This window comes from Mangifera indica, chromosome 10, assembly GCF_011075055.1.
Source record: "Mangifera indica cultivar Alphonso chromosome 10, CATAS_Mindica_2.1, whole genome shotgun sequence".
NCBI lineage: Eukaryota > Viridiplantae > Streptophyta > Magnoliopsida > Sapindales > Anacardiaceae > Mangifera > Mangifera indica.
In genome coordinates, this window is record NC_058146.1 from 258,510 (window position 1) to 283,864 (window position 25,355).

At 32.7% G+C, this 25,355-nt stretch overlaps 3 protein-coding genes and 1 pseudogene across 3 annotated transcripts; 3 read left to right on the plus strand and 1 right to left on the minus strand.

The window, feature by feature from the left end:
• Positions 1-1,012: 1,012 nt before the first annotated feature.
• Positions 1,013-6,083, plus strand: LOC123227227 (annotated as a pseudogene).
• Positions 6,084-7,087: 1,004 nt separating this feature from the next.
• On the plus strand, positions 7,088-18,706 carry LOC123227226 (outer envelope protein 64, mitochondrial). Its single transcript, XM_044651937.1, is given in 14 exon segments — positions 7,088-7,729; positions 8,038-8,190; positions 8,272-8,396; positions 8,695-8,820; positions 9,208-9,390; positions 9,567-9,711; positions 10,996-11,129; positions 11,132-11,163; positions 13,805-13,939; positions 14,042-14,242; positions 14,695-14,822; positions 14,950-15,001; positions 16,900-16,969; positions 18,254-18,706. Coding segments are annotated over 14 exon segments (1,899 nt in total). The 5' UTR covers positions 7,088-7,397; the 3' UTR covers positions 18,337-18,706.
• Positions 18,707-19,242: 536 nt separating this feature from the next.
• On the plus strand, positions 19,243-21,825 carry LOC123227078 (monoacylglycerol lipase ABHD6-like). Its single transcript, XM_044651709.1, has 4 exons — positions 19,243-20,044; positions 20,523-20,615; positions 21,369-21,436; positions 21,519-21,825. Exons 1-4 carry the CDS (start codon positions 19,421-19,423, stop codon positions 21,676-21,678), a joined length of 945 nt encoding a protein of 314 aa, XP_044507644.1. The 5' UTR covers positions 19,243-19,420; the 3' UTR covers positions 21,679-21,825.
• A 4-nt stretch (positions 21,826-21,829) lies between these two features.
• On the minus strand, positions 21,830-24,998 carry LOC123227077 (metacaspase-1-like). The gene is made up of 5 exons (XM_044651708.1): positions 24,354-24,998; positions 23,478-23,805; positions 23,033-23,144; positions 22,447-22,638; positions 21,830-22,028 (listed from the first exon to the last, which is right to left on the minus strand). Exons 1-5 carry the CDS (start codon positions 24,793-24,795, stop codon positions 21,969-21,971), a joined length of 1,134 nt encoding a protein of 377 aa, XP_044507643.1. The 5' UTR covers positions 24,796-24,998; the 3' UTR covers positions 21,830-21,968.
• Positions 24,999-25,355: the final 357 nt, after the last annotated feature.

Genomic DNA, 25,355 nt, shown 5'->3' on the forward strand with positions numbered 1-25,355 from the left:
AGCCTTTAAATCTTATTAAAAAAAATACTCCAATAATAAATATTGCAATTTTCCCATATGTGAGCGGAGTTCAAACCAAGAACTACTTAGTTTGACTACACCTCTTATATTCAAACAAAAAACTACTTAGTTTAATTACACATTTTATATTTGTCAAAATAAGACGGTGGTTTTAATAATTAAAAAAGTAATTTTGCCAATTTGAACATGAAAATAATGCATACTTGGATGTGTAGTTGAATAATAGTTTAAAAACAATATTATATGTATATATTTTTTTATATATAATTGAGTATACAGTTAATGTGTCATTATATGATTGACTATTATTTTATCTTTAATTTAAAATCATCTAAACATATTATGACACATCAAATATCTATTAATTAGCATTTAAAAGTGTACATATATAATTTTATTAATAGTTTAATTCAACCCTAAAATAATTAGGTTAAATGGCTAAAACATGTTTACATATGATTTGAACCATATTTAATTGAACCAATCCAATTGACAAGTTCATGTTCTAAAAGTGCACACAAGTATAACATTTTGTATTATTTATATTAACTTAAAATATTTTTTCAATTTTAATATAAATAACTTTTTTTCATAAAATATAAATAGAGATAAATATCAAACTATTGCATTTTTATAATTGAATAGACTGAATTTTATTTTATTTTTTTATTAAAGAAATTGTGTTTTTATATTTTTTTGTTAAATGAACCAAATTTTTAGTATTGAAATATTAATTAAATATAATTAAAATTATTTGTTTTAAAAGTAAAGTGATTAATTTGATAACTTAAAAAAGGATTAGTGAAAGTTAAATCCATTCAAAAGAAAAACTTGAAAATTTGAAACTTCAATTTTTTAGAAATTCAATTAATTAAAAAAAAATTGATAGGTGGTACCCCTGCATATTAATATGTATAACTGTTTTGATTATTTTATAACAATTGACTTAGTGCATTGTATTTATATTTGAAAAAAAAAAAAAAAGCAATTTTCATCTAATTACTGTGTAGGCCTACTGCAAACAAGAATTAGAAAATAGAAGCCAAAAGTCAATAAGGGCAAGCTCTGGCTTGGCTTTTGGCAGCCATTTCTTTGCCCTTCATACACTTCTTCAAAGTTCAACCATTTCTTCCTTATTATTGTTATACAACTTATACTTCTCTTTAATATCGATAAACTCATATAATTTTTGTTTAATTATTATTACACTTGTATTTTATAATACCGTATTCAAAGAAGTTGCCTATTCAACTTCTGCAGAGCTTTTTTTCTTCCATTTTCTTCGAAAATCAGCATTATTTTCATCGGTTAGTTAATTTCAAGGATGCCCAGATGCCTTTTTCCTTTATTTTCCTTGTTCCTTCTAGCTTTTTCAGGTTTTTGGGTTGTTTTATTTTGTCTTGATGATCAAAATTCCTGCTTTTGATGTTGCAGGTTCTGGAGTTTTGAGGGGCTTTTTGAATTTTTTTGTTTGTTTTGAGATTGGTACTCATGTTGTAGATGTTGAGTGATTGCAGAAGAAGAAGGAGGTGAATTGAAGTTGAATTATATGGAATATCTCTGTTGCTTCAATTCTGTTCATTCTCAGGTGATGAGATCTCTTATTATTATTTTTTTAATTTATGGTTTTAGGAAATTCTTTTATCCCTTTTGCATAATTTTCAGTTCATTGGTGTGGTTTGTTAATTTGATTGGATTTTGGAAGCAATATGATCTAATTTTGGCCTTAGTTAACTTGCAAATTTGTTGTGTAGACTACTTGAAATTGGAATGTTTTTGTTGAACATTGGGAAAGCTTGATATTTGAGGTGCTTGTGATAATCGAATAGCTTAATATGGGAGCTTTTGATCTGAAAGTTTTGTGTTCATCATTCTTACTTAGTCTGTGGGGATGTTTGGTTCAGTTCAGATAATTTGATTTTTTGTTCAGTTCAGATAATTCAATATTTTATTTTTGGAAAAAGATTTTAAGGACCTTTTTTTTGAGAATTAAAATGGTGGTACAACAGTCAACGTCGAGGTAATTTTAGAAATCATGTCATCTTTATGGAAAATATTTAAGAAAGATTTTTAGTGCAGTATCATGTATCAATTTCATTCATTCAGATGCTAAGTAGATGACCTGACTTTCAGTAACAATGCAATCTACAGCTTTTTGTCTATAAAAAACTATGTGTTGATGTTTCAATGCTGGGTGCTTCTGGGTTTTTTGTTAAGATACATGTTCTGAAGGGCATGTGCTTTCTTTTTCTGAGATTTCTACAAAAGCTACATTTTAAAATTAAGAAAATTGGACTATTTGCATTCTGTAAGATTTTACCATGGAGGGAGGATGTTGGATTTTCTTTCTCTACGAAAAATTTTCAAACACTGACTATCATTTTTTTTTCTTTTTCGTTCCTCTACCTCTATTTTCCTGTATTTTATTGAATGCCTTGTTCTAAAGATCAGTTTTTTGGTTTTTTTGATTGCTAATTAGATGCCTGAAATTGATGTTCTGATTGGGTTATTTTTGTAACTGAACTTGATACTTGTGGTTCTCAAGTTCAGTTTGTTATTCTGGAATACTGATTAATTGGCATGGAACTTTTAGTTTGTTAGGTTTCTCTGAGCTCTACCATTCTATATTAGTTTGTTCTTGTTGCTTAGACTTTATATACCCTGTTCTGCAAATTCATCTATATTTCTGTTTTTTCCATTGTTGATTTTAATAAGATTGAAGATATATGTTCAGGTTGTGGGGGGACGCTCTTCATCTAGCTCCGGCAAGGGTAGGAGTCATCAAGACCCAGTCAAGTATGGCTTTAACCTAGTTAAAGGAAAAGCAAATCATCCTATGGAGGATTTTCATGTTGCAAAGTTTCTTCAATTCCGAGGACGTGAGCTTGGACTTTTTGCCATATATGATGGGCATTTGGGAGACACTGTGCCTGCCTATCTACAAAAGCATCTGTTTCTTAATATCTTGAAGGATGTGAGTAGTTGATTTGATATTATATTTCATGCTTGAACTGTCTTTAAGGTGCATTTGGATTCCACAAAGACTTGTATTTGTTCCATCTCTTTTACATTACTATAAACATGTTTCTAATAGTCATGATGTTGGGAATTGGACCTCCAAAAGTGTAAATTTTAATCTTTCTGTATTGAAATATATCTTCCTGATTTGAAGAATAAAACAAAACTAAAAATGGTCTCAAAACAGTTGATCTCTCACATCTTAAGTTATAGTAGACTGTGCATTGATTTTCGTTGCTGTAGCTGGTTCTACAGTCTATAATTTTCTTGTATCAATTACAGGAGGAGTTTTGGACTGATCCCCACACATCCATTTCTAAAGCCTATGAGAAACAGACCAGGCAATTCTCACACACAGTCCTGACTTGGGACGAGGTGGGTCTACTGCTGTGACTGCCATTCTAATAAATGGGCAGAAGTTATGGGTAGCCAATGTTGGAGATTCACGAGCAGTTCTTTCAAAGACAGGGCAGGCAATACAGATGAGCATTGACCATGATCCTAACACCGAGCGAGGCAGCATCGAGGGCAGAGGTGGCTTTGTCTCAAACCTGCCGGGTACTTTGACAAATCTTGAAGCCTATAGCTATATGCTTAAAAAGTTATTTGGGCAAGTATGTTTATCTATGCTGATGATTATAAATAGAATAGTCCACTATATTTTCCTTAGCGTGGATTCTGTAGTGTAATGTGATGAAGAATTCTTTATAAACTCCTTTTAACCCTTCCCCAATCGCCTTAACGTCAAATGTTAATAGGATTGGAACTTGTATAACTATAAGAAACTTTTACAAGCTAAACTAATGAGAACCTACAAGAATCAATACGACTATTGATTTTGAGCATATATTGTCATTTATTAAGGAAATATATCTGGATCTTGTGCTGTGTTATTCTGGATGGCTTTGTTGCCTTCGTGTATTTTAAAATTACCTTAAAATTAAATAAAGGTGCCTGATTGATAAAATGCTATCTAACAAAAACAATAACTACTGAGAAATGAACTATTTTTTTAAGGATAAACCCATATTACTGCCATTATTAGATTTGTGATGGATTGCAATTGTTGAGCAGAAAATGCTTCTAGTGTACAATTTCATTTCTTTTATAGAGAACATAATTTTTGCATATGCAATGCTTTGGTAATTTTTAAAGAAGATGATGATAAAGGAAAAGGTCATTTAAACGCTAATTCTTTGCAGATTGAGATGACTGAAGTGATAAAATTGTAAATAAGGGACTTGAGATACTTTTTAAGATTAAATTGAGATACTTTTTAATAGTCTATTTATTTAGAGATAACTGCATAGTAAAACCTCATTTTTTACATTTAGTTATTTTTTTGAAGTAGCAGAAATGGAATTTGGCCCTATGTTACCTTTTCATGGAGGGATGAATTCTGTCTATTTAGCTTATTTGTTGTTCTTGTTAATATAATCTGAAAGCAAATATCGTGTATACAATACAGGTTGATGGTGCTATTGTTCTCTGTGATCATTAACATAGTTTTCAAACCTGATCAGAGTGGCTGGTTTGGCCATTCTGATTGGAACCTGTGGCTTACCCAATCCGGGTAAGGCCAATTTTTGGCCCTGCAGTTTGACCGCTTTGACCCTCGGTTGAACTGCCCTGGTTGTTCATGGTTCAATGTTTGTTGCTTGCTGCTCAATATATCAGGAGATGCAATGTTTGTTGCTTGCTATATCAGGAGATGTTGCAATTTAATCGATAATAACATGCAATGTTTGTTGCTTGATATATCAGGGGATGTTGCAAGAGTGAATGGACAACTGGCAGTTTCCCGAGCTTTTGGAGACAAGAACCTCAAGTCACACCTGCGATCAGATCCTGATATACGGGTTGCTGATATTGATTCTAATACTGATCTTCTTATCCTTGCAAGTGATGGTCTTTGGAAGGTGATTAATCTTTTTCTTTCATTCCATCAAAGATCATTCAGTTAAGCCTTCTGTTAACCTCTTTTTTTTTGGCAATAAATCTAGGTCATGTCTAACCAAGAGGCAGTTGATATTGCAAAAAGAATAAAGGATCCACACAGGGCAGCCAAGCAACTAGTTGCTGAGGCATTGAACAGAGATAGTAAAGATGATATCTCCTGTATTGTAGTATGTTTCAACAGGTAAAACTCAACTGAAAACAATCCTTGGATTGAGGTAGGGATGTGTATATCGTGGTTTCTATATGATGAAATGCATATTTAATAGGTTGTAAGGTTTTGATATTGTTTGATTTCTCCATTTTGTAGATTTACACCATCAATTCCTTGTAATTTTTATTTAAAGCATTTTAGATGCCATAGGATTTATATACATATATAAATATAAGGCTGAATTGGATGTGGGCAAATTTTCATAGGGAAAAAAGGCTTGTTGGTTGGGAAACTTTTAAGCATGCAAAAAAAAAAAAAAATCTCTATCTCAATAATATTTCATACACTAAAAAAGGGTACAAACAATTGACATATCATCATTTGATTGAATGATTTTAAATAAATTATAGTTTGACATGTCATCATTTGTGCCTGTTGTTAGTGTATACATTATTACTCTCTTTTTCTATTTGTGGATTAATACCAAAGCATCCATGTTTTATTGTTTCTTGCATTATGGTTTTTGGTCTTGAGAAATAATCTCTCTATATCTAGAAAGCAATTTTAAAGGTGATTTTGGTGTTCTCTAAAACCAGTTTGTGAGAGAATGGCCACTAAAAGTATTTTGGTTTTGAGAAAGCAAGCTTGCTTTTTCAATTCATGTCCTACCTTTGAGTGTCAAAATATTAAGTAATATATTGAATGACTAAGATATGCATTTCTTGTCATTATTGATTTTTCCTTTTAGGTTGTGAATGGTTGCAATATGTCACGGACAATGGGCATGGACCGTTCTTTGGATTGGAAGATTGAACTATTATAAGGGTACTTAAGAGGTGAACTTTATTCACGTTGAAAAGTATGAAGAGTTTTTCAATATATGTTGATTGATAAATAAGTATTTATTATGAAATATGCTTATTTTGTAACCTAAGACAATATTTTGTTTTTCCTTCAATTTTTTTTTTTTTTTATAGATTTCAACAATTTTCATGAGGTCTTTAAAATTTCTAATTAAATTCATACCATCAATATATATTATTATAATGAAATTAATTTCTTTGTGATCACACAAAGACATAGAGGATTATTAATATATCAAGAATTTTTTAAAGCGATTATACTTTTTTTCTTTTAGATTGTTTCTATTCTTACAAAGCTCTTTGTAATTTGATTAAGTATACATCTCTTTAATTGGCAAATTTTGCTTGACAATTTGAATCCTCAAGGAGTTTTATATGAATATCGAAATTTGATTTACCATATAAGTTATAAGTACGTCTATTAAACTCATTAATTAAACTCATTAAGCCTTTCTAACACTACTAAGATTATTAAATATTTGAATAAGATTATACCTATCATAGAGAATATGTATCATTTAAATCTTTGTGAAGACCTTTAACTTTACATGTGTTGTTTTATATCTAACAATGTTGTTGTTATTATTTTTTTGAATACATATTTGTTTCAACAAGCTTTACTTTATAAGATGTCTTGATAATAGACTAAAACTAATTCTAATTTTGTTCGAATTGTTTCTTTCTATTTATATTTTTGTTTTGCCTTGAAGTGTGTGACCATTTAAATGAGACAAATGGTGAGCACCATCAAAATTAGTATCTTTCTTCAAGAGACATTTCATATTTTGGCAAAAGTAGCAAAATAAGATTATTTACCTAAATGCTTTTAATATACGATTTTGCTAATTAATTTTGAGTATAAACATACGAATCTTAATGTCTAACATCAATTTTTAAAGATATGCAAAGAAAGGTTAGATGCTTATGCTTTTGATATAACCTTTCAAAAATTGTTTACTTGAATTGACCTAATTTAATGATAAAAGAAATGTGCTTTTAGTTTGATAATTAATATCAATAATTCAACAATAAAGAAATGGTCTATTTAATGGATGGATGAAATTATATATGTCCATTTGAATCTTTTGAAAGAACAAATTGATATTCATTACCAATCCACTAATTTTTCCTATGAGCAAACAATGCACAATTTTTCATTGGATAATAAGATCTTTTTTATTCTTTGACGGGTGTCCATAAGGGTGCAAAAATGGAGTAGAGCCGACTAGTGTTTGGCTTGAGGTCACTTCATTGGATTTTTTCTCCTTAAGGGGATGTGTTGTACGATATTCAAAACTTAGGGGGCATATAAGAATCAGCAAATCTTCTGGGGACCAGGGGAAATTGCCTATGTTAAATTTATAAAAAATAAAATAAAAAATGTAATGAACAGAAGGCGCACGATAGCATTCACCAACTCTTTAAGTAGAAGCTGCCGAAACCCTCCCAAAACCCGCGTCTCTGGAAACATGTCCAAGAGCCTAAATTTAATAAAGACGAGCGCGTCGAATCCGAAAGTCTGGGTGGTGATCAGCGTGAGCGTGGTGGGGATCGTGGTTGTGGCGGAGACGCTGCGCCGTAGAAGGAAAGTAAAAGCGGATGGAAGAGTTGATTTCGGGGCTTTTATTGAAAGATTTGAACTGCTTCCTTTCCCTCAGCCGCCGCCTCCCGCTGCTGCACAGCCGCTTGCAGGCTTAACATTTGCCGTCAAGGACAAGTTAGCCTTCTTACTCACACATACTCTGCTCTCTCTCTCTCTCTCTCTCTCTTCTGTACGGTTATTTTAGTTGCATGTTGTGATAGGTAGGGAGAGATTTGAATATTAATAGACGCAGATGTTATTGTATTGACTGATATTTTCTTTCTAAAATATGACACAAATATTGGTTGGGGGGTTTTTGCGAGAGGTTGCTGGTTCTGCTTTTGTGTTTTGTTTTTGTATTGAGATTTTTTTTTTGGCAAATGGAAAGTACATTTTTACATAAAAGGAGGAATGATTTACATTTTGGGGTGTGTTTATGGCAGCTTTGATGTCAAGGGGTATATAACTGGGTTTGGGAGTCCGGACTGGGGAAGGACGCATGAGGAAGCCGACAAAACAGCGGTGGTGGTCACTCTTTTATTGAAGAATGGGGCTACTTGTGTTGGCAAGACCATAATGGATGAAATGGCTTTTGGGTGAGTCACTATTGTTACATCTTCTCAGAGATCAGAAGAATAGTGTGGTTTTTAATAAGGTTTTGTTAACTTTTGTCTTAGTATAACTGGGGAGAACAAGCATTATGGGGCCCCAATCAATCCGCACATGCCTTCTTATATTCCTGGAGGTTCTTCTAGCGGTTCTGCAGTGGCAGTTGCTGCTGAGCTTGTTGACTTTGCTCTTGGTAAGCTCAGTTGTGCTTTGAGTAATGGATGCTGTTTGCTATTCATTTTATTTTATCATTTGTTCTACTATTTTGTTTTAAACTTAAGGGAATCCCAGATTTGACATCAGAATTCCAGGTTTTATAGTTGCCCTAAAAAATTCATTGACAGACTCTTAAATCCATGCTCACTTATGAGCCTTGCTGGTTGATTTCTTTCTTTTTCTGCAGGAAATTTATTAGTGGACTTTTGTTCGTGGATACAAGTTTTACCTCTTTAAGTATGCCCTCTAATCTAGGAAACTCTTATGCTCCATAGGTACTGATACAATTGGCTGTGTCAGAATTCCAGCGTCATTTTGTGGGATCCTTGGTTATCGACCATCTCATGGGGCCATTTCTACTGTTGGGATTCTGCCAAATTCTCAAACTCTGGAGACTGTTGGTATGGTTCTCATTGATAGTTTTCAAAATTTTGTGGATAATATTCTTTTGTTTTGTTATTTATTTATTCTTTTGAGTTCTGATCAACTCATGCAAAAATGTGGTTTCCTGCATTTATTTTGCAGTGAATTTTTCTTAATTTTATTCAGAATTTCTAGTTCAGCTAAAAAGCTGATCTCTACTGTAGAAATGAGTCATGTGCAGATTGTCCCATATTTTATAGGAGTTACGTGTATTTAAATGGTTTTGGGTATTTGAGATGATATTGGCTGGCTGTCTTACAGGCTTTGGGGTTTTTGAGGACTTCATTTTTGTCTCTTTGTTTCAACTTACCTTGATTGCCTTTCTTGGTTGCGTTTTGTCATTTCATTGCATGGTGATCTTTCAGGATGGTTTGCTCGTACTCCATCTATTTTACATCGTGTTGGTCATGTTTTACTTCAACTAAATGCGGTGGAACCTAGGAGGCCAAGACGCCTTATTTTTGCTGATGATGTCTTCCAGCTTTCTAAGGTTCCCAAGCTGAAGACAGTGCATGTTATTAGCAAAGCAATTGAAAGTCTATCTGGGTGTAAGTTGCTGGGTTTTATGAAATATACTGATACAGTTTGTGAATTTAGTAGAGGTTTTAATGTTTTATCTTAAAGATCACAATGAAAACTATGTTATCTTTTGATCTCAACAAAGAAAGAATGTAACAACAATTACCCTATTTTTTGAAGTTGCTATGTGTTTTTCATTGCGCAGACAAGCCTCCAAACCATGTGAACTTTGGTCAGTATATTTCTTCCAGGGTGCCCAGTTTGAAAGGATTTCATGAAAAATCTACAAAATTGGAAAACGGAATGTCTATTTTGAAAGCTCTCTCATCAGTCATGATTTCATTACAAAGGTATATTTGAATAATTGGCATTCTTTTTTATTTCAGTGATTGATGTATGTCAGTTTTAACAAAAAGTGAATATAGAAATCCTTTTCCTTATTTTTTATATTATTTATTTTAATTATAAGTCTGGTTCAGAATCTTCTTGTTTATTATGAAATCCATATAAGTTTCCAATTTGTAGTTTCGGGTATATATATTGTAATTTTTTTGCTTTTTCTGAGCATCTAGAGATTCATGTGAGCTGAATAAATGTAGATATGTTTATCCAGATATAATTGTTGAATGTGTGGAGAGAAAGCTGGGAAGCACTGTTATAAATTGCATGAGATTTCCTTTTACTAACAAACATGGTTTGATTAGTAATCTAATTCCTAATGAACATTGTTGACAAATATCAATCTAAGAGACACTTTGATTGTGACAGATGCTGTGATGAAGAAATTGGAGAAAAATATTTTAAGTAGATGCAGATCTAAATTATTGATTCTTAAATGTGTAGAACAATGGCCAAATAACTAGAATTATTATATGAACTAATATTTAATTGCTAAATTGAAACTTATGGGTTTTCTGTTTTATTTTTTAAAGAGGAAGATTGATACCTGCAAGAATAAATCTTACCATGAAGCAATAATTTCTCTTCATTTTCACCCCAAGAATTTATTTTTTATTTGCTTCAAATTCTAGAGTTTGAGTAAACTCGATTAGGAGGTTATAAGTTTCTGATTCAGAAACAATTCTTCTGAAGCTGAAGGAGAATTTTGTTTTCTGATTTGGAAACAATTTTCTGAAGTGAAGATAAAATCTAAAAACCTCAGTTGCACCTTTAGTAATTTTAATATATGAAAACATATTGATTTAATCTCCAAAAGCTATTTTCAAAGGCAAATTTTGTTTTTCAAAATTTCAGAGGGACATATGCCACCACTCAATGCTTGGAGAATAAAAAATTTCAGTTACAAGTTGGCACAAAGCATCTGAAACGATATCCTATTTTTTGATAAGACTTTAAATTAATAAGAAATGTCCAACATTTTAATTTACATTTCTCTTCTACATTCCTGTCAAGCTGTTGAATGGCTGGGCTATACCTATTGAAGAATCACTTTAACCATTGTATTTTTTCTATGTTTCTTATTCTAGCTTTCAGATTTCCATTTCTATTTACATATTTTAGATTTCCAATCCACTCAAAATCTTTGAATATGGATGTTTACATACTTCTAGAGCACTTTTATTCTGGCCTTTTTCAATTTAACCAATATGCATAATATCTCTGCCACATTTCAGGTATGAATTTAAAATTAATCATGAGGAATGGATTAAATCAGTCAAACCAAGGTTTGGACCTGGTGTCTCTGATTGTGTTCATGAAGCGATTAACATAACACATGATAACATGAAACTCTTTTATAAAGTCCGGACGGAATGCGAGCAGCTCTTCAAAGTCTTTTAAAGGTCTCCCCAGATTACTGTTAGTATTCTTTCTTAAATATTTACATGTTAATATTAAATTATAATTTGGTAATAATTGTTGTGCTTTCTCTTGGATATATATCTAAGCATGTTTTATATACATACATGCACATTGTAATTCTCTAGATAGAATGTTCTAATATAATTTTATCAGGACCATGCTTTATGCTGTTACATTTATCTTTAAAATATCATTTCGGTTTAGTGAGATAAATCCAATGGTATTTAAGTATAATCTTGATAGAACTTACATCAGGATGCCTTGACTATTACACACACAGGCACATTTCACAATAACAATCCTATTTATTGAAGCTATTGCTTCCTTTTTGTGTTTTGGTCCTAGTTTGTGTTCTCTTTCAATTATATAAATCTGTGAATACAGCATTTATTAGTGAGTAAACTAGGGGTAGATAGTTTTGATTTGTTGCAGAACGAGACTAGTGCTGCAAAAAGAAATCATCTAACTTCCACAAACTGATCTTATTGTGCAAAAAGGTTTATCTAGGGTTATTATTGTTGCTAAATGAAAAGAAAATTGTTAAAGATAAATGAATCTTACTTTCACAGCTCTTTCCCATGTTAGGTAGGGTTATAATTGTTGCTGGCTTATTTTCTTTTCTAAATGCCAATTCCTTTACTGTCCTTCCCTGACTCTCTTCTGTTGCATGTTTATAATCATTTTTTATTTCATCTTTCTTCAGTTGACAATTTTCATTTGTAAAACAGAAAGCAGCAAAAACAGAGGATTACTTGTATAATTAGAAAATTGAAAAGATGAAATCATAAAGAGGATAATTTTGTGTTTTCATTTGATAGTTATTACAATGTTTCTTGTTTTTACAAGAAAATGATAACCAATACGTTTTTGATGTATTTTAATTTCAATTTTTATTATCTGAAAATAATAAGAAAATTTCCTAATTTTGAGCTAATTCAATTGCTTATTTACATTCGTGATATTTTTTCTTTGAAACAAAAACAGAAAATAACAATAAGGAACCACTTTGGAATCTCCTGACTTGTTGGATTCAAGTTTTGCATGGTTGTGTTATGATGAGTTAATTGATAATATTTCAGAAGCCCCTCTTTTGCATTCTCCTGGTCCACATTATTTATCTTTTATTGATCTGCTTGGGTTGTATATTTGCCTTTCTTCGTAATTTTAATTGTTTAGTTCCCCACTGTAAATTTTTTCCATGACTTGTTTGTGGTTTGACCAAGTGAATTAAAAGATTAGCTTGGTTTCTACTTTCTAGAATGTATATGATATGAACCTTAGGAGAACCACACCTCAAAAACTAGCTATTGAGATGGGAGAGCCCAAGGCCATATAAACCCCACACTAGTTGTCCATACTTTCCAATGTGGGATCCAAGTCCCATACCTTACATTTGGGATCCTAACATATCACCACGCTCCGCAGCCCCGGTGCCCATGCGGGTTGGTTGTGCGCTAGCTCCCTGCTAGCCCCAGGCGAACACTGCAATGCTGACGTCACCACCCGCGCCGCACGATTGCAACTGGGAGACATGGTGATGACTCTGATACCAAATGATACGAACCTTAAGAGAACCACACTTCAAAAGCTAGCTATTGAGATGGGAGAGCCCAATGCCATATAAACCCCACACTAGTTGCCCATACTTTCCAATGTGGGATCCAAGTCCCATACCTTGCATTTGGGATCCTAACAGTATATGTAGCTGAGTTAAATTGTTGAGAAAAAAAAGTTGTTACATCAGGTCATGTGCTAGTTTAGGAGTTTGGAGGTTTTTTACTCAGCAGAAAACAGATTTCTTTAACTTAATTCCATTTGGCTAGTCATGTTCATCTTTATTCCTTCCAGGAGCTGCACTTGCTTTGTTTTGTTAACAACACTTGTTCTTTGGTTAACAAAATGATGTAACCTTATCCAAAAAGGAAGGAGACTGATACGAACCTTAGGAGAACCACATCTCAAAAGCTAGCTATTGAGATGGGAGAGTCCAAGGCCATATAAACCCCACATTAGTTGCCCATACTTTTCCAATGTGGGATCCAAGTCTCATACCTTACACTTGGGATCTTAACATACCATCACGCTTCGCAGCCCTGGCGCCCACGCGGGCTGGCTGTGCGCTAGCTCCCTGCTAGCCCCGGGCGAACACTGCAATGCCGGCGTCACCACCCGCGCCGCACGATTGCGACTGGGAGACATGGTGATGGCTCTGATACCAAATGGTACGAACCTTAAGAGAACTACATATCAAAAGCTAGCTATTGAGATGGGAGAGCCAAAGGCCATATAAACCCCACATTAGTTGCCCATACTTTTCCAATGTGGGATCCAAGTCTCATACCTTACACTTGGGATCTTAACAGAGACTGATGTAAATATTCCTTTTTTTTTCTTTTTTGGAAGGTCCCTGTTACTTTTGTCATGGATAGTTTTACAGTATCTTGCTTCTGATTTGATAAACTTGAGGATGGTTAGAATGTTACTAACCTCACTTGTTTATATCTTAGGAGTTTTTTAAATCATTGAATCGAGTAGGATGAATAAAGCTTTCCTACCAGCTCTAAGTCTATTGCTTGGGTTATACATTTCATGTTCCCATTTATATATTTTTTTTAATTTCAGGATGATGGAATATTAGTGATTCCCACAGTTGCAGATCATCCATTAAAGCTTAATGCAAGGAAACAGTATTCTGCTGAGTTTTATAGTAGAGCATACGTGCTATCAAGTATTGCAAGTATGTCCAGTTGTTGTCAGGTGAACTCATTTTCTGCAGTTGTGACTTTCGTTAGTATGATTTCTATGCCCTTGATTTATTTTATGTGACTAGCTTTATTAATTTGACCCTGCTATCACCAGGTTGCCATTCCATTAGGAAAGCATGATCAACATCCAATCTCTATTTCATTTATCTCATACCATGGAGCTGATAAATTTCTTCTGGATACTGTCTTAGATATGTACGATTCCCTTCACGAAGAAGCCAACATTGCATCAAATTCTGTGCCATTTCCAGATACCAATGGTAACATGGATGCTTCTGAGCTCTTAAAAGAAAAGGTTGGTTCATCTCATTATGTTAATGGCAATACTGATGCATCATTGATAGAAAAATTTTTGGTGTGCATATCCTTTTATGTTAACAATATTGTACTCTCATTCAGTTTTCATATTCTATACCTTAATTTTCCATCATTCTTTTTGGTGAAGTTTTGAAATAAATAAAACAAAAAAAAAAAAAGGTGCAAGGATACAAGGGGCATACTTCTAGAAAATATAGTAAAAGACTCAAAACTAAAGGCAGAAAGAAGTGCGCTAACTCCAAAATTCTAACTAGGCAAATGTCAGATAGCACGAAACTGTGGTGAGATCTCAAACCTGGCCTTGACTGTAAAAAATATTTGTCTAATCTATTAAAAAATATAATCATTCATGTAAGATGAGTGGAAATGCCTCATATATACGTTTATGGTCCTTACTGTTTTTACTGACTGCTGAGAAATTTGTTACAGGGAAATGCTGCATTTAAGGGAAGGCAATGGAATAAGGCTGTAAATTACTACAATGAAGCTATTAAAATCAATGGGAAAAATGCAACTTACTATTGCAACCGAGCAGCAGCTTACTTAGAATTAGGATGGTATGATAAACTTCTAATATGTTGACACTTATTTTCCTAAATCTATTGCATTTGTTAATCTACAAGCACCTGCTCTGACGACTGACAACTTGATCATCTCCCTTTTGTTTCTTCTTTTTCTATCCAGCTTTCAACAAGCTGAAGAAGACTGCAGCATAGCAATATCACTTGATAAGAAGGTAAGTGGACATGTATGTAGTTAATTGATCTATATAAACATTGTCTTGAAGTTGGTGCTCCAGATCCCATCTTCTTGGCAATATATGTCTATGTTAAGTTATGTTTATACAAGTACCAGTGGCACACTTCATTTGTAAGCGCATATTTTTGAACATATGTCAAGATAAATGTCTTTAGAATTGTAGAACCGTGACATGGAGATTAATGTGTATCTTGATCGTGAAAACCCTATGTGCACATTGGTGACCATTTTAGAAATATCCGTACCTTACTATAATTTTGACTTAGGACACAAATAATATGTTATGACTATCATCGTGTTGAATGACCCTGCTGAACTGTAGTGAGAAATTTTACATGTTAAGGTTGTTTGTGACAACCCGGTGTAATACATGGATGCATGTTGACGACATGTTAATTGCATGTTCACTAAATTGACCTGTTAGAGGATTCCATGTATATATTAACCCTAGTGTCTATGGTAACCCAATAGATTCCATGTAAATGGTAACTCCAGTGTCTAGAGCATCAACTCCAACACATTGATAGATTATTTCTTCTACATTTAATTCTATAATCTATTGTTGTTTGTTAAAGATGCAAGAGGTCAGTTCCTAGTTGTTCGATATAATACGACTCTTAAAACTTTGTTTCTCTTTGTTCTTTACTTGTGGCGCTTATTCATCACCTGGGGTGGGGAAATGGAATTTGTTCAGCTATGTGTTAAGAGACATAATGTTCACATCCATTCTATTATTTTGTTGGTTGTGTTGAAGCTTAACTTAATATTACTTGTATTGTGGATATGCTATGAGGGTTTATAGGTTGTTAGGAAATTAATTGTGGATGCAGGCCACACTATAATTTTTCTGTATGTGTTTCTCTTTCTTTCCCTCTGGATACATGTGTGAGTACAAGTTCTATGTTTTATAAATTAAGAAAGGATTGAGGCAGTATGGCAATATTTGCCAACTTCATGGTAGGACATTTGGAGATGATATAGTGTTTTTCTGGGGGTCAACTTGTGGGATTTTAATGCCAATTATAGTTATGTCTGATGCTGCACAAGTATTTACAAATGCCAGTTCAAATATAAAAGTCAACCAAAACCTCTAATCTTTATAAATGAAACTGTAACCAACACAATTAAGCATCCCTTGTATAACTGAAATGAGTAATTCTAAATTAGTACCGAAAAAAATTAACTCCTATATAAATTTGAGTTTTATTGGCATCAACCTAAATAAGGCCCCTATCTCTGTCTTTGAGACTTTGTTCTTTAGGATAGATGATTTGGGCCTTGAGAGAAGTGGTATAGATGTGTTAAAAGAAGGGGATGAAAGAAAGCATTTATTGGTTGTGATTTGTATTTGCAAAACCCTTGCAGGCATTTTGAGTATTTGTAATACATTCCACCATCTTCTCTGCTCTAAAGAAAAGCTGCATTTGACAGATTCAGACCCTTGCTTGAAAATTTTCCCGTTTATCCATAATTGCACTTCTAGCCAATCTGTGACGCTGAATTTTAGAAAAAATGAAAGGGAATATGTATCTTTACCTTTATTTTTAATATTTAACATTATTTAGCTATCCAATATTGTTTTAGCACTATATTGAAATATAAAGTCAATTTTAATGTAATGCATGCAGAGTTATACATTCAAGATTTTATGTAAGAAGGGTAATTGCTTATTTTGAAATTATGATTTTTAGTTTTGTTTATCTTCTATTATCTGGTTTGTAGCTGCATAGAATGAATCTGAGACTCAAGTTTTTACAGATTTTTATCACTGAACAACTTTTGTTACTGCATTCTCTAGAAATGTGTGCTCATTTGCACTGAAATGTTGATGGATATTGACTATTTGAGTGATAACATTCTGTTATATTCATGCAGAATGTGAAAGCATATTTGAGACGTGGAACTGCTAAAGAGAGACTTCTCCGATATAAAGAGGCTCTTCAAGGTGAGAAAGGTTCTATTTGTTCTTCATAGTAATATTTGTTGTGCTAGCAATACTTCTATTATATGGCAAAAATTTATACTCATCAGATATGTTGTGTTTGCCTTTTTTTATATATTTGACCAAAATTTCTATGAAATGATAGTTGAATGGGGGACCTGTGGTTACCGCCATAAGGTTTGGGTTTTGAATCCCCTTTTCGGCATGTTTATGGCCAAAGGTCATTATTTCTTATTTCTTAAAGATTTTGGATTTGTTGGGGCTCTATTTTGAACTTGGGTTGGGTTAGCAAAATGAGCATGGGGAATTTTAGAATTATAAAAAAAAGGGAACCAAATTTTACCTTTTTCTACCTGTCTTTAGCTTTAACATAGTTAGTGTTGAATTTGAGCCAGGTTGGTTCGTGATCGATTGGCAATTTGGCTTGTTCAAACTTGAAACAAATGGCCATGGATCGAACTTGAGCTTGAGCCATGGGTATATGACACTATTGAGTTTGAACTTGAGTCATAAGGGTGCTAGGCTAGATAGGCTCACATATATATAAACATCATTTTGGTCAATTCAAAATAACAGTGTTTTTCATCAACACTACATTATGTAAGCATCACAAAATAATTTCGTTTTGCTATAGTTAAAATGATGTTGTTTTATTCTAAGTTTATCTAGCTTGGCTGACATAGACTTTAGCTTGTATCACAATTTCGAGTCCAAGCAAGTTGAGTAGCTCGAGCATCATCCGTCATATTGAGCTTGAACTCATATCCTTCAAAACTAGTTGAGCTTGAGTCTAAATTTGAGTTTAACTCCCCTTATATCATGCTAAGTTTGAGCAAACCCAAATTCGTAAACAAAGTTTATATATTTTTAATTTCTATCATGTCTGCCTACCCCATTATGTCCCTATATGTCAAGACATTTGGCATAAGCAAAGAGTTATTAAAAAATTAATCCAAACATTGTACGAATGGATGTAGTAGACGAGGAAGTGTGATGTGTGTATCTAATAAAGATTACAGGGCCACTTAGGTTTATTAAAATTAGAATATTAAGCTCCTCACACCTTGATGCATATATATATTAGGGTTGAATGCGAACTGGGCTAAACCCAAACAAAGTCCAGTTCAAGATTGATGAGCTGAGACTCAAACTTGGCTTGTTCAAGCAACTCGGATCGAATCTAGCTCTAATACACTTACATGGTAATTGAATATGAGCTCTTTGTTCAGTACTTAAGTGTCTCTCATCATCAACTAATTCTGTGAAAAATTTTCTTGATATTTGCAGATTTCAAGCATGCTCTTGTTCTTGAACCACAGAATAAGGTGGCTAGCCTTGCTGAGAAAAGATTAAGAAAGCTGGTAACTTGATGCTTTGCATCTCTTGCCTCTCTCTCATAATAAACAATTTTGGAGTTGGATGAGGATTGAATGGATCATTCAATAAGTAGTTTTTCATTCAAACCTGCTTGGGTCAAAGTAATCAAAGCATAAAAAAGGTTGGAAGGGCTGGGTGTTGTCTGTTTGTACAATTTATTTTAATTTAATGCAAAATAAATATTGTACATGGACCTTTAATTTTTGTGTTGTGTGAAGTGAAAGTTTGTAACATTAGTTTGGTAGAAGCTACTTTTATAGAGGATGCACTGTTTTTTGTATAAATATTTTGAAGTCATTTGAGATGAGGTGATGTGGAACTTGATATATGGTTTTAGGATGCAATATGTTGGTATTCATGTGATATCTTTTTTTATATGTACTTAATAAGCCTTTAACCCCCAGTTAAGGGCGGGTCTATGGATAATCGATCAGTTTGATTAGTGAAAAGTATTATTAAAACAATCTGTGTTATGAATATAATATAATATAATAGTGTTTGTGCCCAATAATACTTTGATTATTCTCTTTTCTATTCTATAATAAATATTTTGACTTTTATTTATTATTATTAATTGTAATAATAATCAATAAGCGATATTTGGGTATTTTTATTTGGTAAAATATGACCCTTATACTATGTATATGCATAACAATAAGTATAAATTTTGATATAAACATTGATATTTTACGAAATAAAAGATAAAATTAATTTATTTTATTTTTATTTTAATATTATAATCATTGTTATTCTATGAATGAAGTATTGTATTGTTGCTTAAAAAGGCTGAATGACTATCCGTTTGCCATCGTTTCCACTATCATTAACATGTTTTAATTCAAAATTATTTTATTTAAACACATGTAAATGTTTGTAAGGTGGACACTTGGTACCTGATTGACTGACTGCCTTTCACGTTTTTCTAAATTTTTCCTTGGCTAAGATTATTTATTTATATTGACTCTTAGCGGTTTCAACAAAAATGCTCAACAATCCAAAATCTCTTATTATTTCAGACCTTGTGTTGTGTCGCTTTCCGTTTTACAGATTCTGGAAGAATTTCCATTCCCATTAATCATGTCAAAATGCTTCAGCTTTACCGCCTCCCTCGACAAGTTCTACCGTTACATATTTTCCAACGCCAGCCTTCGTTCTGTTTCCGTAGACCTCGGAGATGGCACCATCATGCACACTTGGATTCCCAAAAAATTCAACCAAGTCAAACCCAATCTTCTTCTCGTCCACGGCTTCGGAGCCAATGCAATGTGGCAATACGGCGAACATCTCCGCCACTTCACCGCCCGGTTCAACGTTTTCGTCCCGGATCTCTTGTTCTTCGGTGGGTCATACACGGCTAGACCTGAGCGGACGGAAGCGTTTCAGGCTCGCTGTCTGATGAGACTGATGGACACACAGGGTGTACGGAGAATGAGCCTAGTAGGGGTCAGTTATGGTGGGTTTGTGGGGTACAGTATGGCCGTACAGTTTCCGGAGGCCCTGGAGAGATTAGTGCTGTGTTGTGCTGGTGTTTGTTTGGAGGAGAAAGATTTGGAGAATGGGCTGTTTAGGGTTTCGGATTTGGATGAGGCTGCCAGCATTTTGTATCCGCAGACGCCGGAGAGATTGAGGGAATTGATGAAATTGTCTTTTGTGAAGCCTGCCAGAGGAGTGCCCTCTTGTTTCCTCTCTGATTTTATCGATGTAAGTTCCCTTGATGACATAAATATTCCTTTGAATTAATTACGTGAAATTCCAAGATTTTAAAAATGTGTGGTTAATGTCATCACATTTTAAAAATTGTATATGATTAAAAAGGGCGGCTCCAATCCATGTTGGGCTCCGATGATTTAAGTTATAGCTAAATCTCTAGTTAGGCAATTTGATTATCATTCAATCATTTGTTTACCCCTTGGGTTTTTATTAAAGATATTATTTATCTATTTAATAATAATATTTATTTAATTAGCTTTTGAAGATATTATACTGTACACATGGTCATAACGTATTTGAGTTGACCTTGTTAGTTCATTTCTCAAAACCATATTTTTTTAAATTCATCTTGTTCAGTCTTGTAAGGATCAGATGTTGTAAAAACCCTAATTAATTTGCTGAAACATATACTTGGGATTCTTCTGATTTTCCGAATAAACATCTCTAAATTCTACTTTGATGTTAACAGGTGATGTGTACAGATTATGTTGAAGAGAAGAGAGAATTGATCCAAGCTATAATCAAAGAACGAAAACTTTCTAGCCTTCCTCCTATCCAAAAGGTTTTTCACTATTTCTTTTAATTTTTCTTTTATATTATCATAGATATAGGTGAAAAATTAATACAGTAAAATATAATATATATTATCAATACAAATTAATATTTTTTTAAAAAAAATAATAATGTGATCAAAACACATCTGAAAAATCTTAAAATTCTAATAGATATTTGTCATATTTTATAAGATTATGATATGATAATTAAAAAATTTTGTTATTTTATTTTTTTTAAAAAATATTTTATAATTTGATATAATACCTAATACAAAAAATTGGTTTTCAATTTTACTATTCATCTTTTCGACCTTCACTATTACCTATCAGCTTGAGCTCAAGCTTACTCTTGACTTAACTCGAATTTACCCAAAAAGTATATATCATATTCAATTCAGCCAAAATATTTATCAAGATTTTTTCGGTCTATTGTAAGTCTTGCCATAATATGAATGACATTTACCAATGATTAAAGGTGAATTTGAATTGAACTAAATGCAAACAAAAGTTAATTTAAGCTCAATTCGAATTAAGAATGATTAGCTTAAACTTAAGTTCGACTTGTTTGAGTTGGTAAACAATAACACTATAGAAGAAGAAGAATAATAATTGAAAAGAAGAAAAAAGATTAATGTCGACAAGGTAAGTTTCGATACTAACGGTGATCTCCTTATTTATTTAAGATCTTTTAGTCTTCATCTTGTATGGTTACTAACATCTCCATATTATTTTTATTTTGGCTATTCTCTCTATCTAAGCAGCCCACATTAATAGTATGGGGAGAGCAAGATCAAATATTCCCATTGGAGCTAGGCCACAGATTGCAAAGGTTAATTAAATTAAATAAATTCTAATTTACTCTTTATTTTCTATCATCTTCAAATTAACACCTTAATCATTCTTATATACAGGCATATTGGGGAAAGTGCTCGTCTTGTGACAATTGAAAACGCAGGCCATGCTGTTAATCTAGAAAAGCCAAAGGAATTCATAAGGCACTTAGAATCCTTCCTTATTGATTCATTTCCATCTCCTTCTCCAAAGACATCTCTTGTTAATAGTGGTGAATAGACTCAGAAAATATTCTATTTTTATGAGGAACCTCTTTCGGTGGAGTCCGACCACCAATTAGTAAACCCTAGAGAGATTAGTTCAATGTCTTTATGAACATATTAAAAGACATTTGGTGAGATATATGTATTCAAGTTCATTTGGTGAGATATACCCTTAATAAATTCTATAATACTTATTTTATTTTTAATAGTAAGCTTTATTCCAGACATGATTTGTAAGTTGACAGAGCTGGAGTACATCCATTGATATGCAGCTTCTCTGTTGAACAATAACATCCTACATGTGCTTCAGAGTTTAAATTCCCTCTTGGAAGCACAAAATTTTTCTGAAGATGAAAGTTGGGCCTTCTGAAGAAATCCATAAAAGAATATGAATACATAAATTTTCAATAAATTATGAATAAAGAATAAATGAGACTGTAGCATGCTCTAATCATCCGTATAAATATGGGTACAAATGGTTAGGGGTGGATTTGGTCAGAACGAAGCTTGAGACTGATTCGATTGAAATCATAATTTAAATTACAACTTATTTGAATTGGTATACAGTATATTTGAGAGTCATTGTTGGATAACCAATGTTACGAATGGATAACAAGAGTTCTAACTCAAAATCGACCAAAGCAAATTGGATTAGATCTATTCTTACAAACGCTAACATATCATTATGTGATTGAGTATTTAATTTAAAATTATTCAATCACATGATGATATGTTATCGTTTGTACCCGTATTTATTCCCATTCAATCATGGAAGAATGCTCACCTGTGTTATTCTGTTGGTAAAAAATTTCTGCAAGAATTTAGAGCCAACGAGACAATGATCATTAGTATTAAAATGATCAATGGCGTCTTGAATCTTGTCAAGCAAATCTGCATATGTCAAATTTTCATTTTTCTTGACGTTATCTATCAATATATAAGTCAAGACACCATTCATAGACTTCCCGGTGAATGCCTGCATGATGTATTTATGTTAATAGACAGTTAGTTACTAGACAAGTAATTGTTGATTAATGAAAATCATATATATTTGATACTAGAAGGCAGGGTTGGATCCTACATAAGCCAGCTTGACTCAAATTCACAACTAAACCTAAATGAACAGATCTCAAGTTAAAGCTCTAACTTGGATCAAGATAGATACATTTATTTATTTATTTAGTAACATTATATATTTTGCAGACGATATTGTTTACTCTTATGATTAGGCATGCAAATAAGTCAAACTTAGTCAAATTATGTTAAAATCAAGCTCAAATTAAGTATTATAAATTAAATCCGAACTCATATTGACTCTTAACTCAGATTGACTCTAACCCTAACTAGAATTATTTAGTTACATGACTTACAGAAGTATCGGAAGCCAGTTTATCATCTTCGCAGGCACTGATACAAATAGCTAGGCCACCTACTGTAGCTTTGCTGACACCAGATGGAGGATGATTATTTTCCCACTTTTTTCTGGGTAAATTGAACCAAGAATTTCAGACAATACAAAAGCTATCAACAATGCCAAAAAATCATATTTTTATATGAGGATAACAAAACTTAGCTTGAGACCATCATTAGTTTCTTTAATTGAGTTGAGAGGATTAAACTTGTATTATTTTCATTAAAGATATAATTAAACTAATTACTTTAATTTCAAAATAAAACAAAAGAAACGGTCTTAATTATTTGTTCAATGCATTCTCCTCTCCTTTTGGATAGGAAAATATAAAGAGTTCAGTCTTTCAATGAAAAAAGAAGTGATAATACCATGCCTAAAAATGTCCTTATGGATTAAAAACTTACGTGTTTCGATTGTAAATATACACTAAATCGAGAATGGTTCCACTGTGACAAGCATCAACAATGGCGTGAAGCGTAACACCTTCTCTGAGAGGCTTAACGATGGTAGTATTAATATAATTATCAAGAATCATGCCTTCTTTCTTAAAATCAACAGGGCAAATTGTTTCATCGAAGCCATCAATTTCATCGTCATTGAAATCAGGTTGTCGTAAGCCATGGCCTGAGAAGTAGAATACAAGTGACTCTCCTTTTCCGCAATCCTTCACGAGCCATTCCAAAGCTTTCTCGATGTTCTTCTTTGTTGGATGGTGTGTTTCATCTTCATCTTCTGAAAAAGAAAACATATATACACACACACACATTGATAATTTCAGGATCTTTACTTTCAAACCAGGGAAGTATATGTAACATCAACGTATGCATATATATTCCAATATTGTTCAAATACACATTCTAAGCTATTAAGTTGCCAATACATATTTTGGATTGTAAAATCAAAATATAAAACGACAATAAATTGTGTATCCAAAATAAATAAAATCTTGATTGTGAATTGGAATATTAGACCAAAACGTTATAGTATAAATCTCTAAACTTTTGTCAAATAAGTCTGAATCCTAGCAATATGTACTAATTTATGTATTAATAATATAGTTTCACTATATAATTGAAAATTTACTTTTATATTGTTCCACATGAAGCATTATTGTATGGAAAAGTAAGTATTATATAAAGAGTGGCGTTATATATACAGTATTACTTTTAATGTGTTATTATATGATTAAATATTATTTTATTTTTTATTGAAATAATATTGATACTTAAAATGTGTTCTAATTATAAAAGCTTAAAATTAAATAAAGGGAACGCTCCTACCGGTGAGAACAAGAATGTCCTCGCTCTGATATTCGAACTTCGTCATCAACAGCTCCCTCATGTTCTTCACATCATTGATAGTTCCTTTAAGCTTGTACTTGGTTTCCTTATAGCTCACTCCGCAAAGCACAGCACGCTTCTTTGGTCGAGGCTTGAATGATCTCTCAAAAGGAGAAGGCTTACTATTCAGAGGTGTCGACCTTCTAGGGCTAGTTTCAGTTCTCTTTCTCAACAAACTGATATGCTGAAAGTTTCTGATATTGGGACAGAGGCTTTTAACTGGGCCAAACCCTTCATTGGCCGCATCGAAAATGGCTGATCTCTTTACTTTTATCTCAAGGTTGCAACCTGGGCAGAGGATCACTGGTCTGTAATTTGGATTGGCTGCTTGTGAGAGCCGTTGCCTGCAATAATAGCATTGAAATGGTCGACTTGATTCCATTAAAGCATGTTCAATGTAAGTATGGGTCGAGCAATGTTCAGGTTTAATGGAAAAGCTGAGAAGTATATATACTTGGCGTTGGCCCAAAGGATAATTGAACTTTCACGATTTATATGAAGATATGGAAGAGCTTTAGGGTTATTCTTTACAGATTTCTGTATATTATTATTATTATTTTTATTGGTAGAATGTTGTATCACAAAGCTTTATAAATATATATATATATATGATGGATTCGATATGAATTAAGATGAGTTCAAGACTAATTCGAACTCAATTAGAATCCATAAAATCATTAGAAGGTTATTTACGGAAAAAACAATACTATTAATCAATAGAAAGGTCATTAATGTTGCAGAATAGATAATAGTCAAATTTGATTCAAGTTGTCGAATTGGAGTTTTATCTTGAATTTGACTCATTTGAGCTAAATAATAAATTAAACTTCAAATCGACTTTGATCAAATCCATCCCCAAATGAAATGAAACGAGTATTAAATGCTTAAATATTGATAGTACTTGCTTTACTTTGGTCAAAAGCTCTTTCATATGGTTACAAA

Bases quoted from the DNA above. Each gene is read 5' to 3' on its own strand.
- LOC123227078 (XM_044651709.1), top strand. From the start codon at position 19,421: ATGTCAAAATGCTTCAGCTTTACCGCCTCCCTCGACAAGTTCTACCGT. The intron at 20,616-21,368 runs GTTTTTCACTAT...CTATCTAAGCAG, and splicing joins GCCTTCCTCCTATCCAAAAG to CCCACATTAATAGTATGGGG. The intron at 21,437-21,518 runs GTTAATTAAATT...TCTTATATACAG, and splicing joins CTAGGCCACAGATTGCAAAG to GCATATTGGGGAAAGTGCTC.
- LOC123227077 (XM_044651708.1), bottom strand. From the start codon at position 24,795: ATGGAATCAAGTCGACCATTTCAATGCTATTATTGCAGGCAACGGCTC. The intron at 23,806-24,353 runs GTAGGAGCGTTC...TTTCTTTTTCAG, and splicing joins GGACATTCTTGTTCTCACCG to AAGATGAAGATGAAACACAC. The intron at 23,145-23,477 runs GTAAGTTTTTAA...CAATTTACCCAG, and splicing joins TATATTTACAATCGAAACAC to AAAAAAGTGGGAAAATAATC.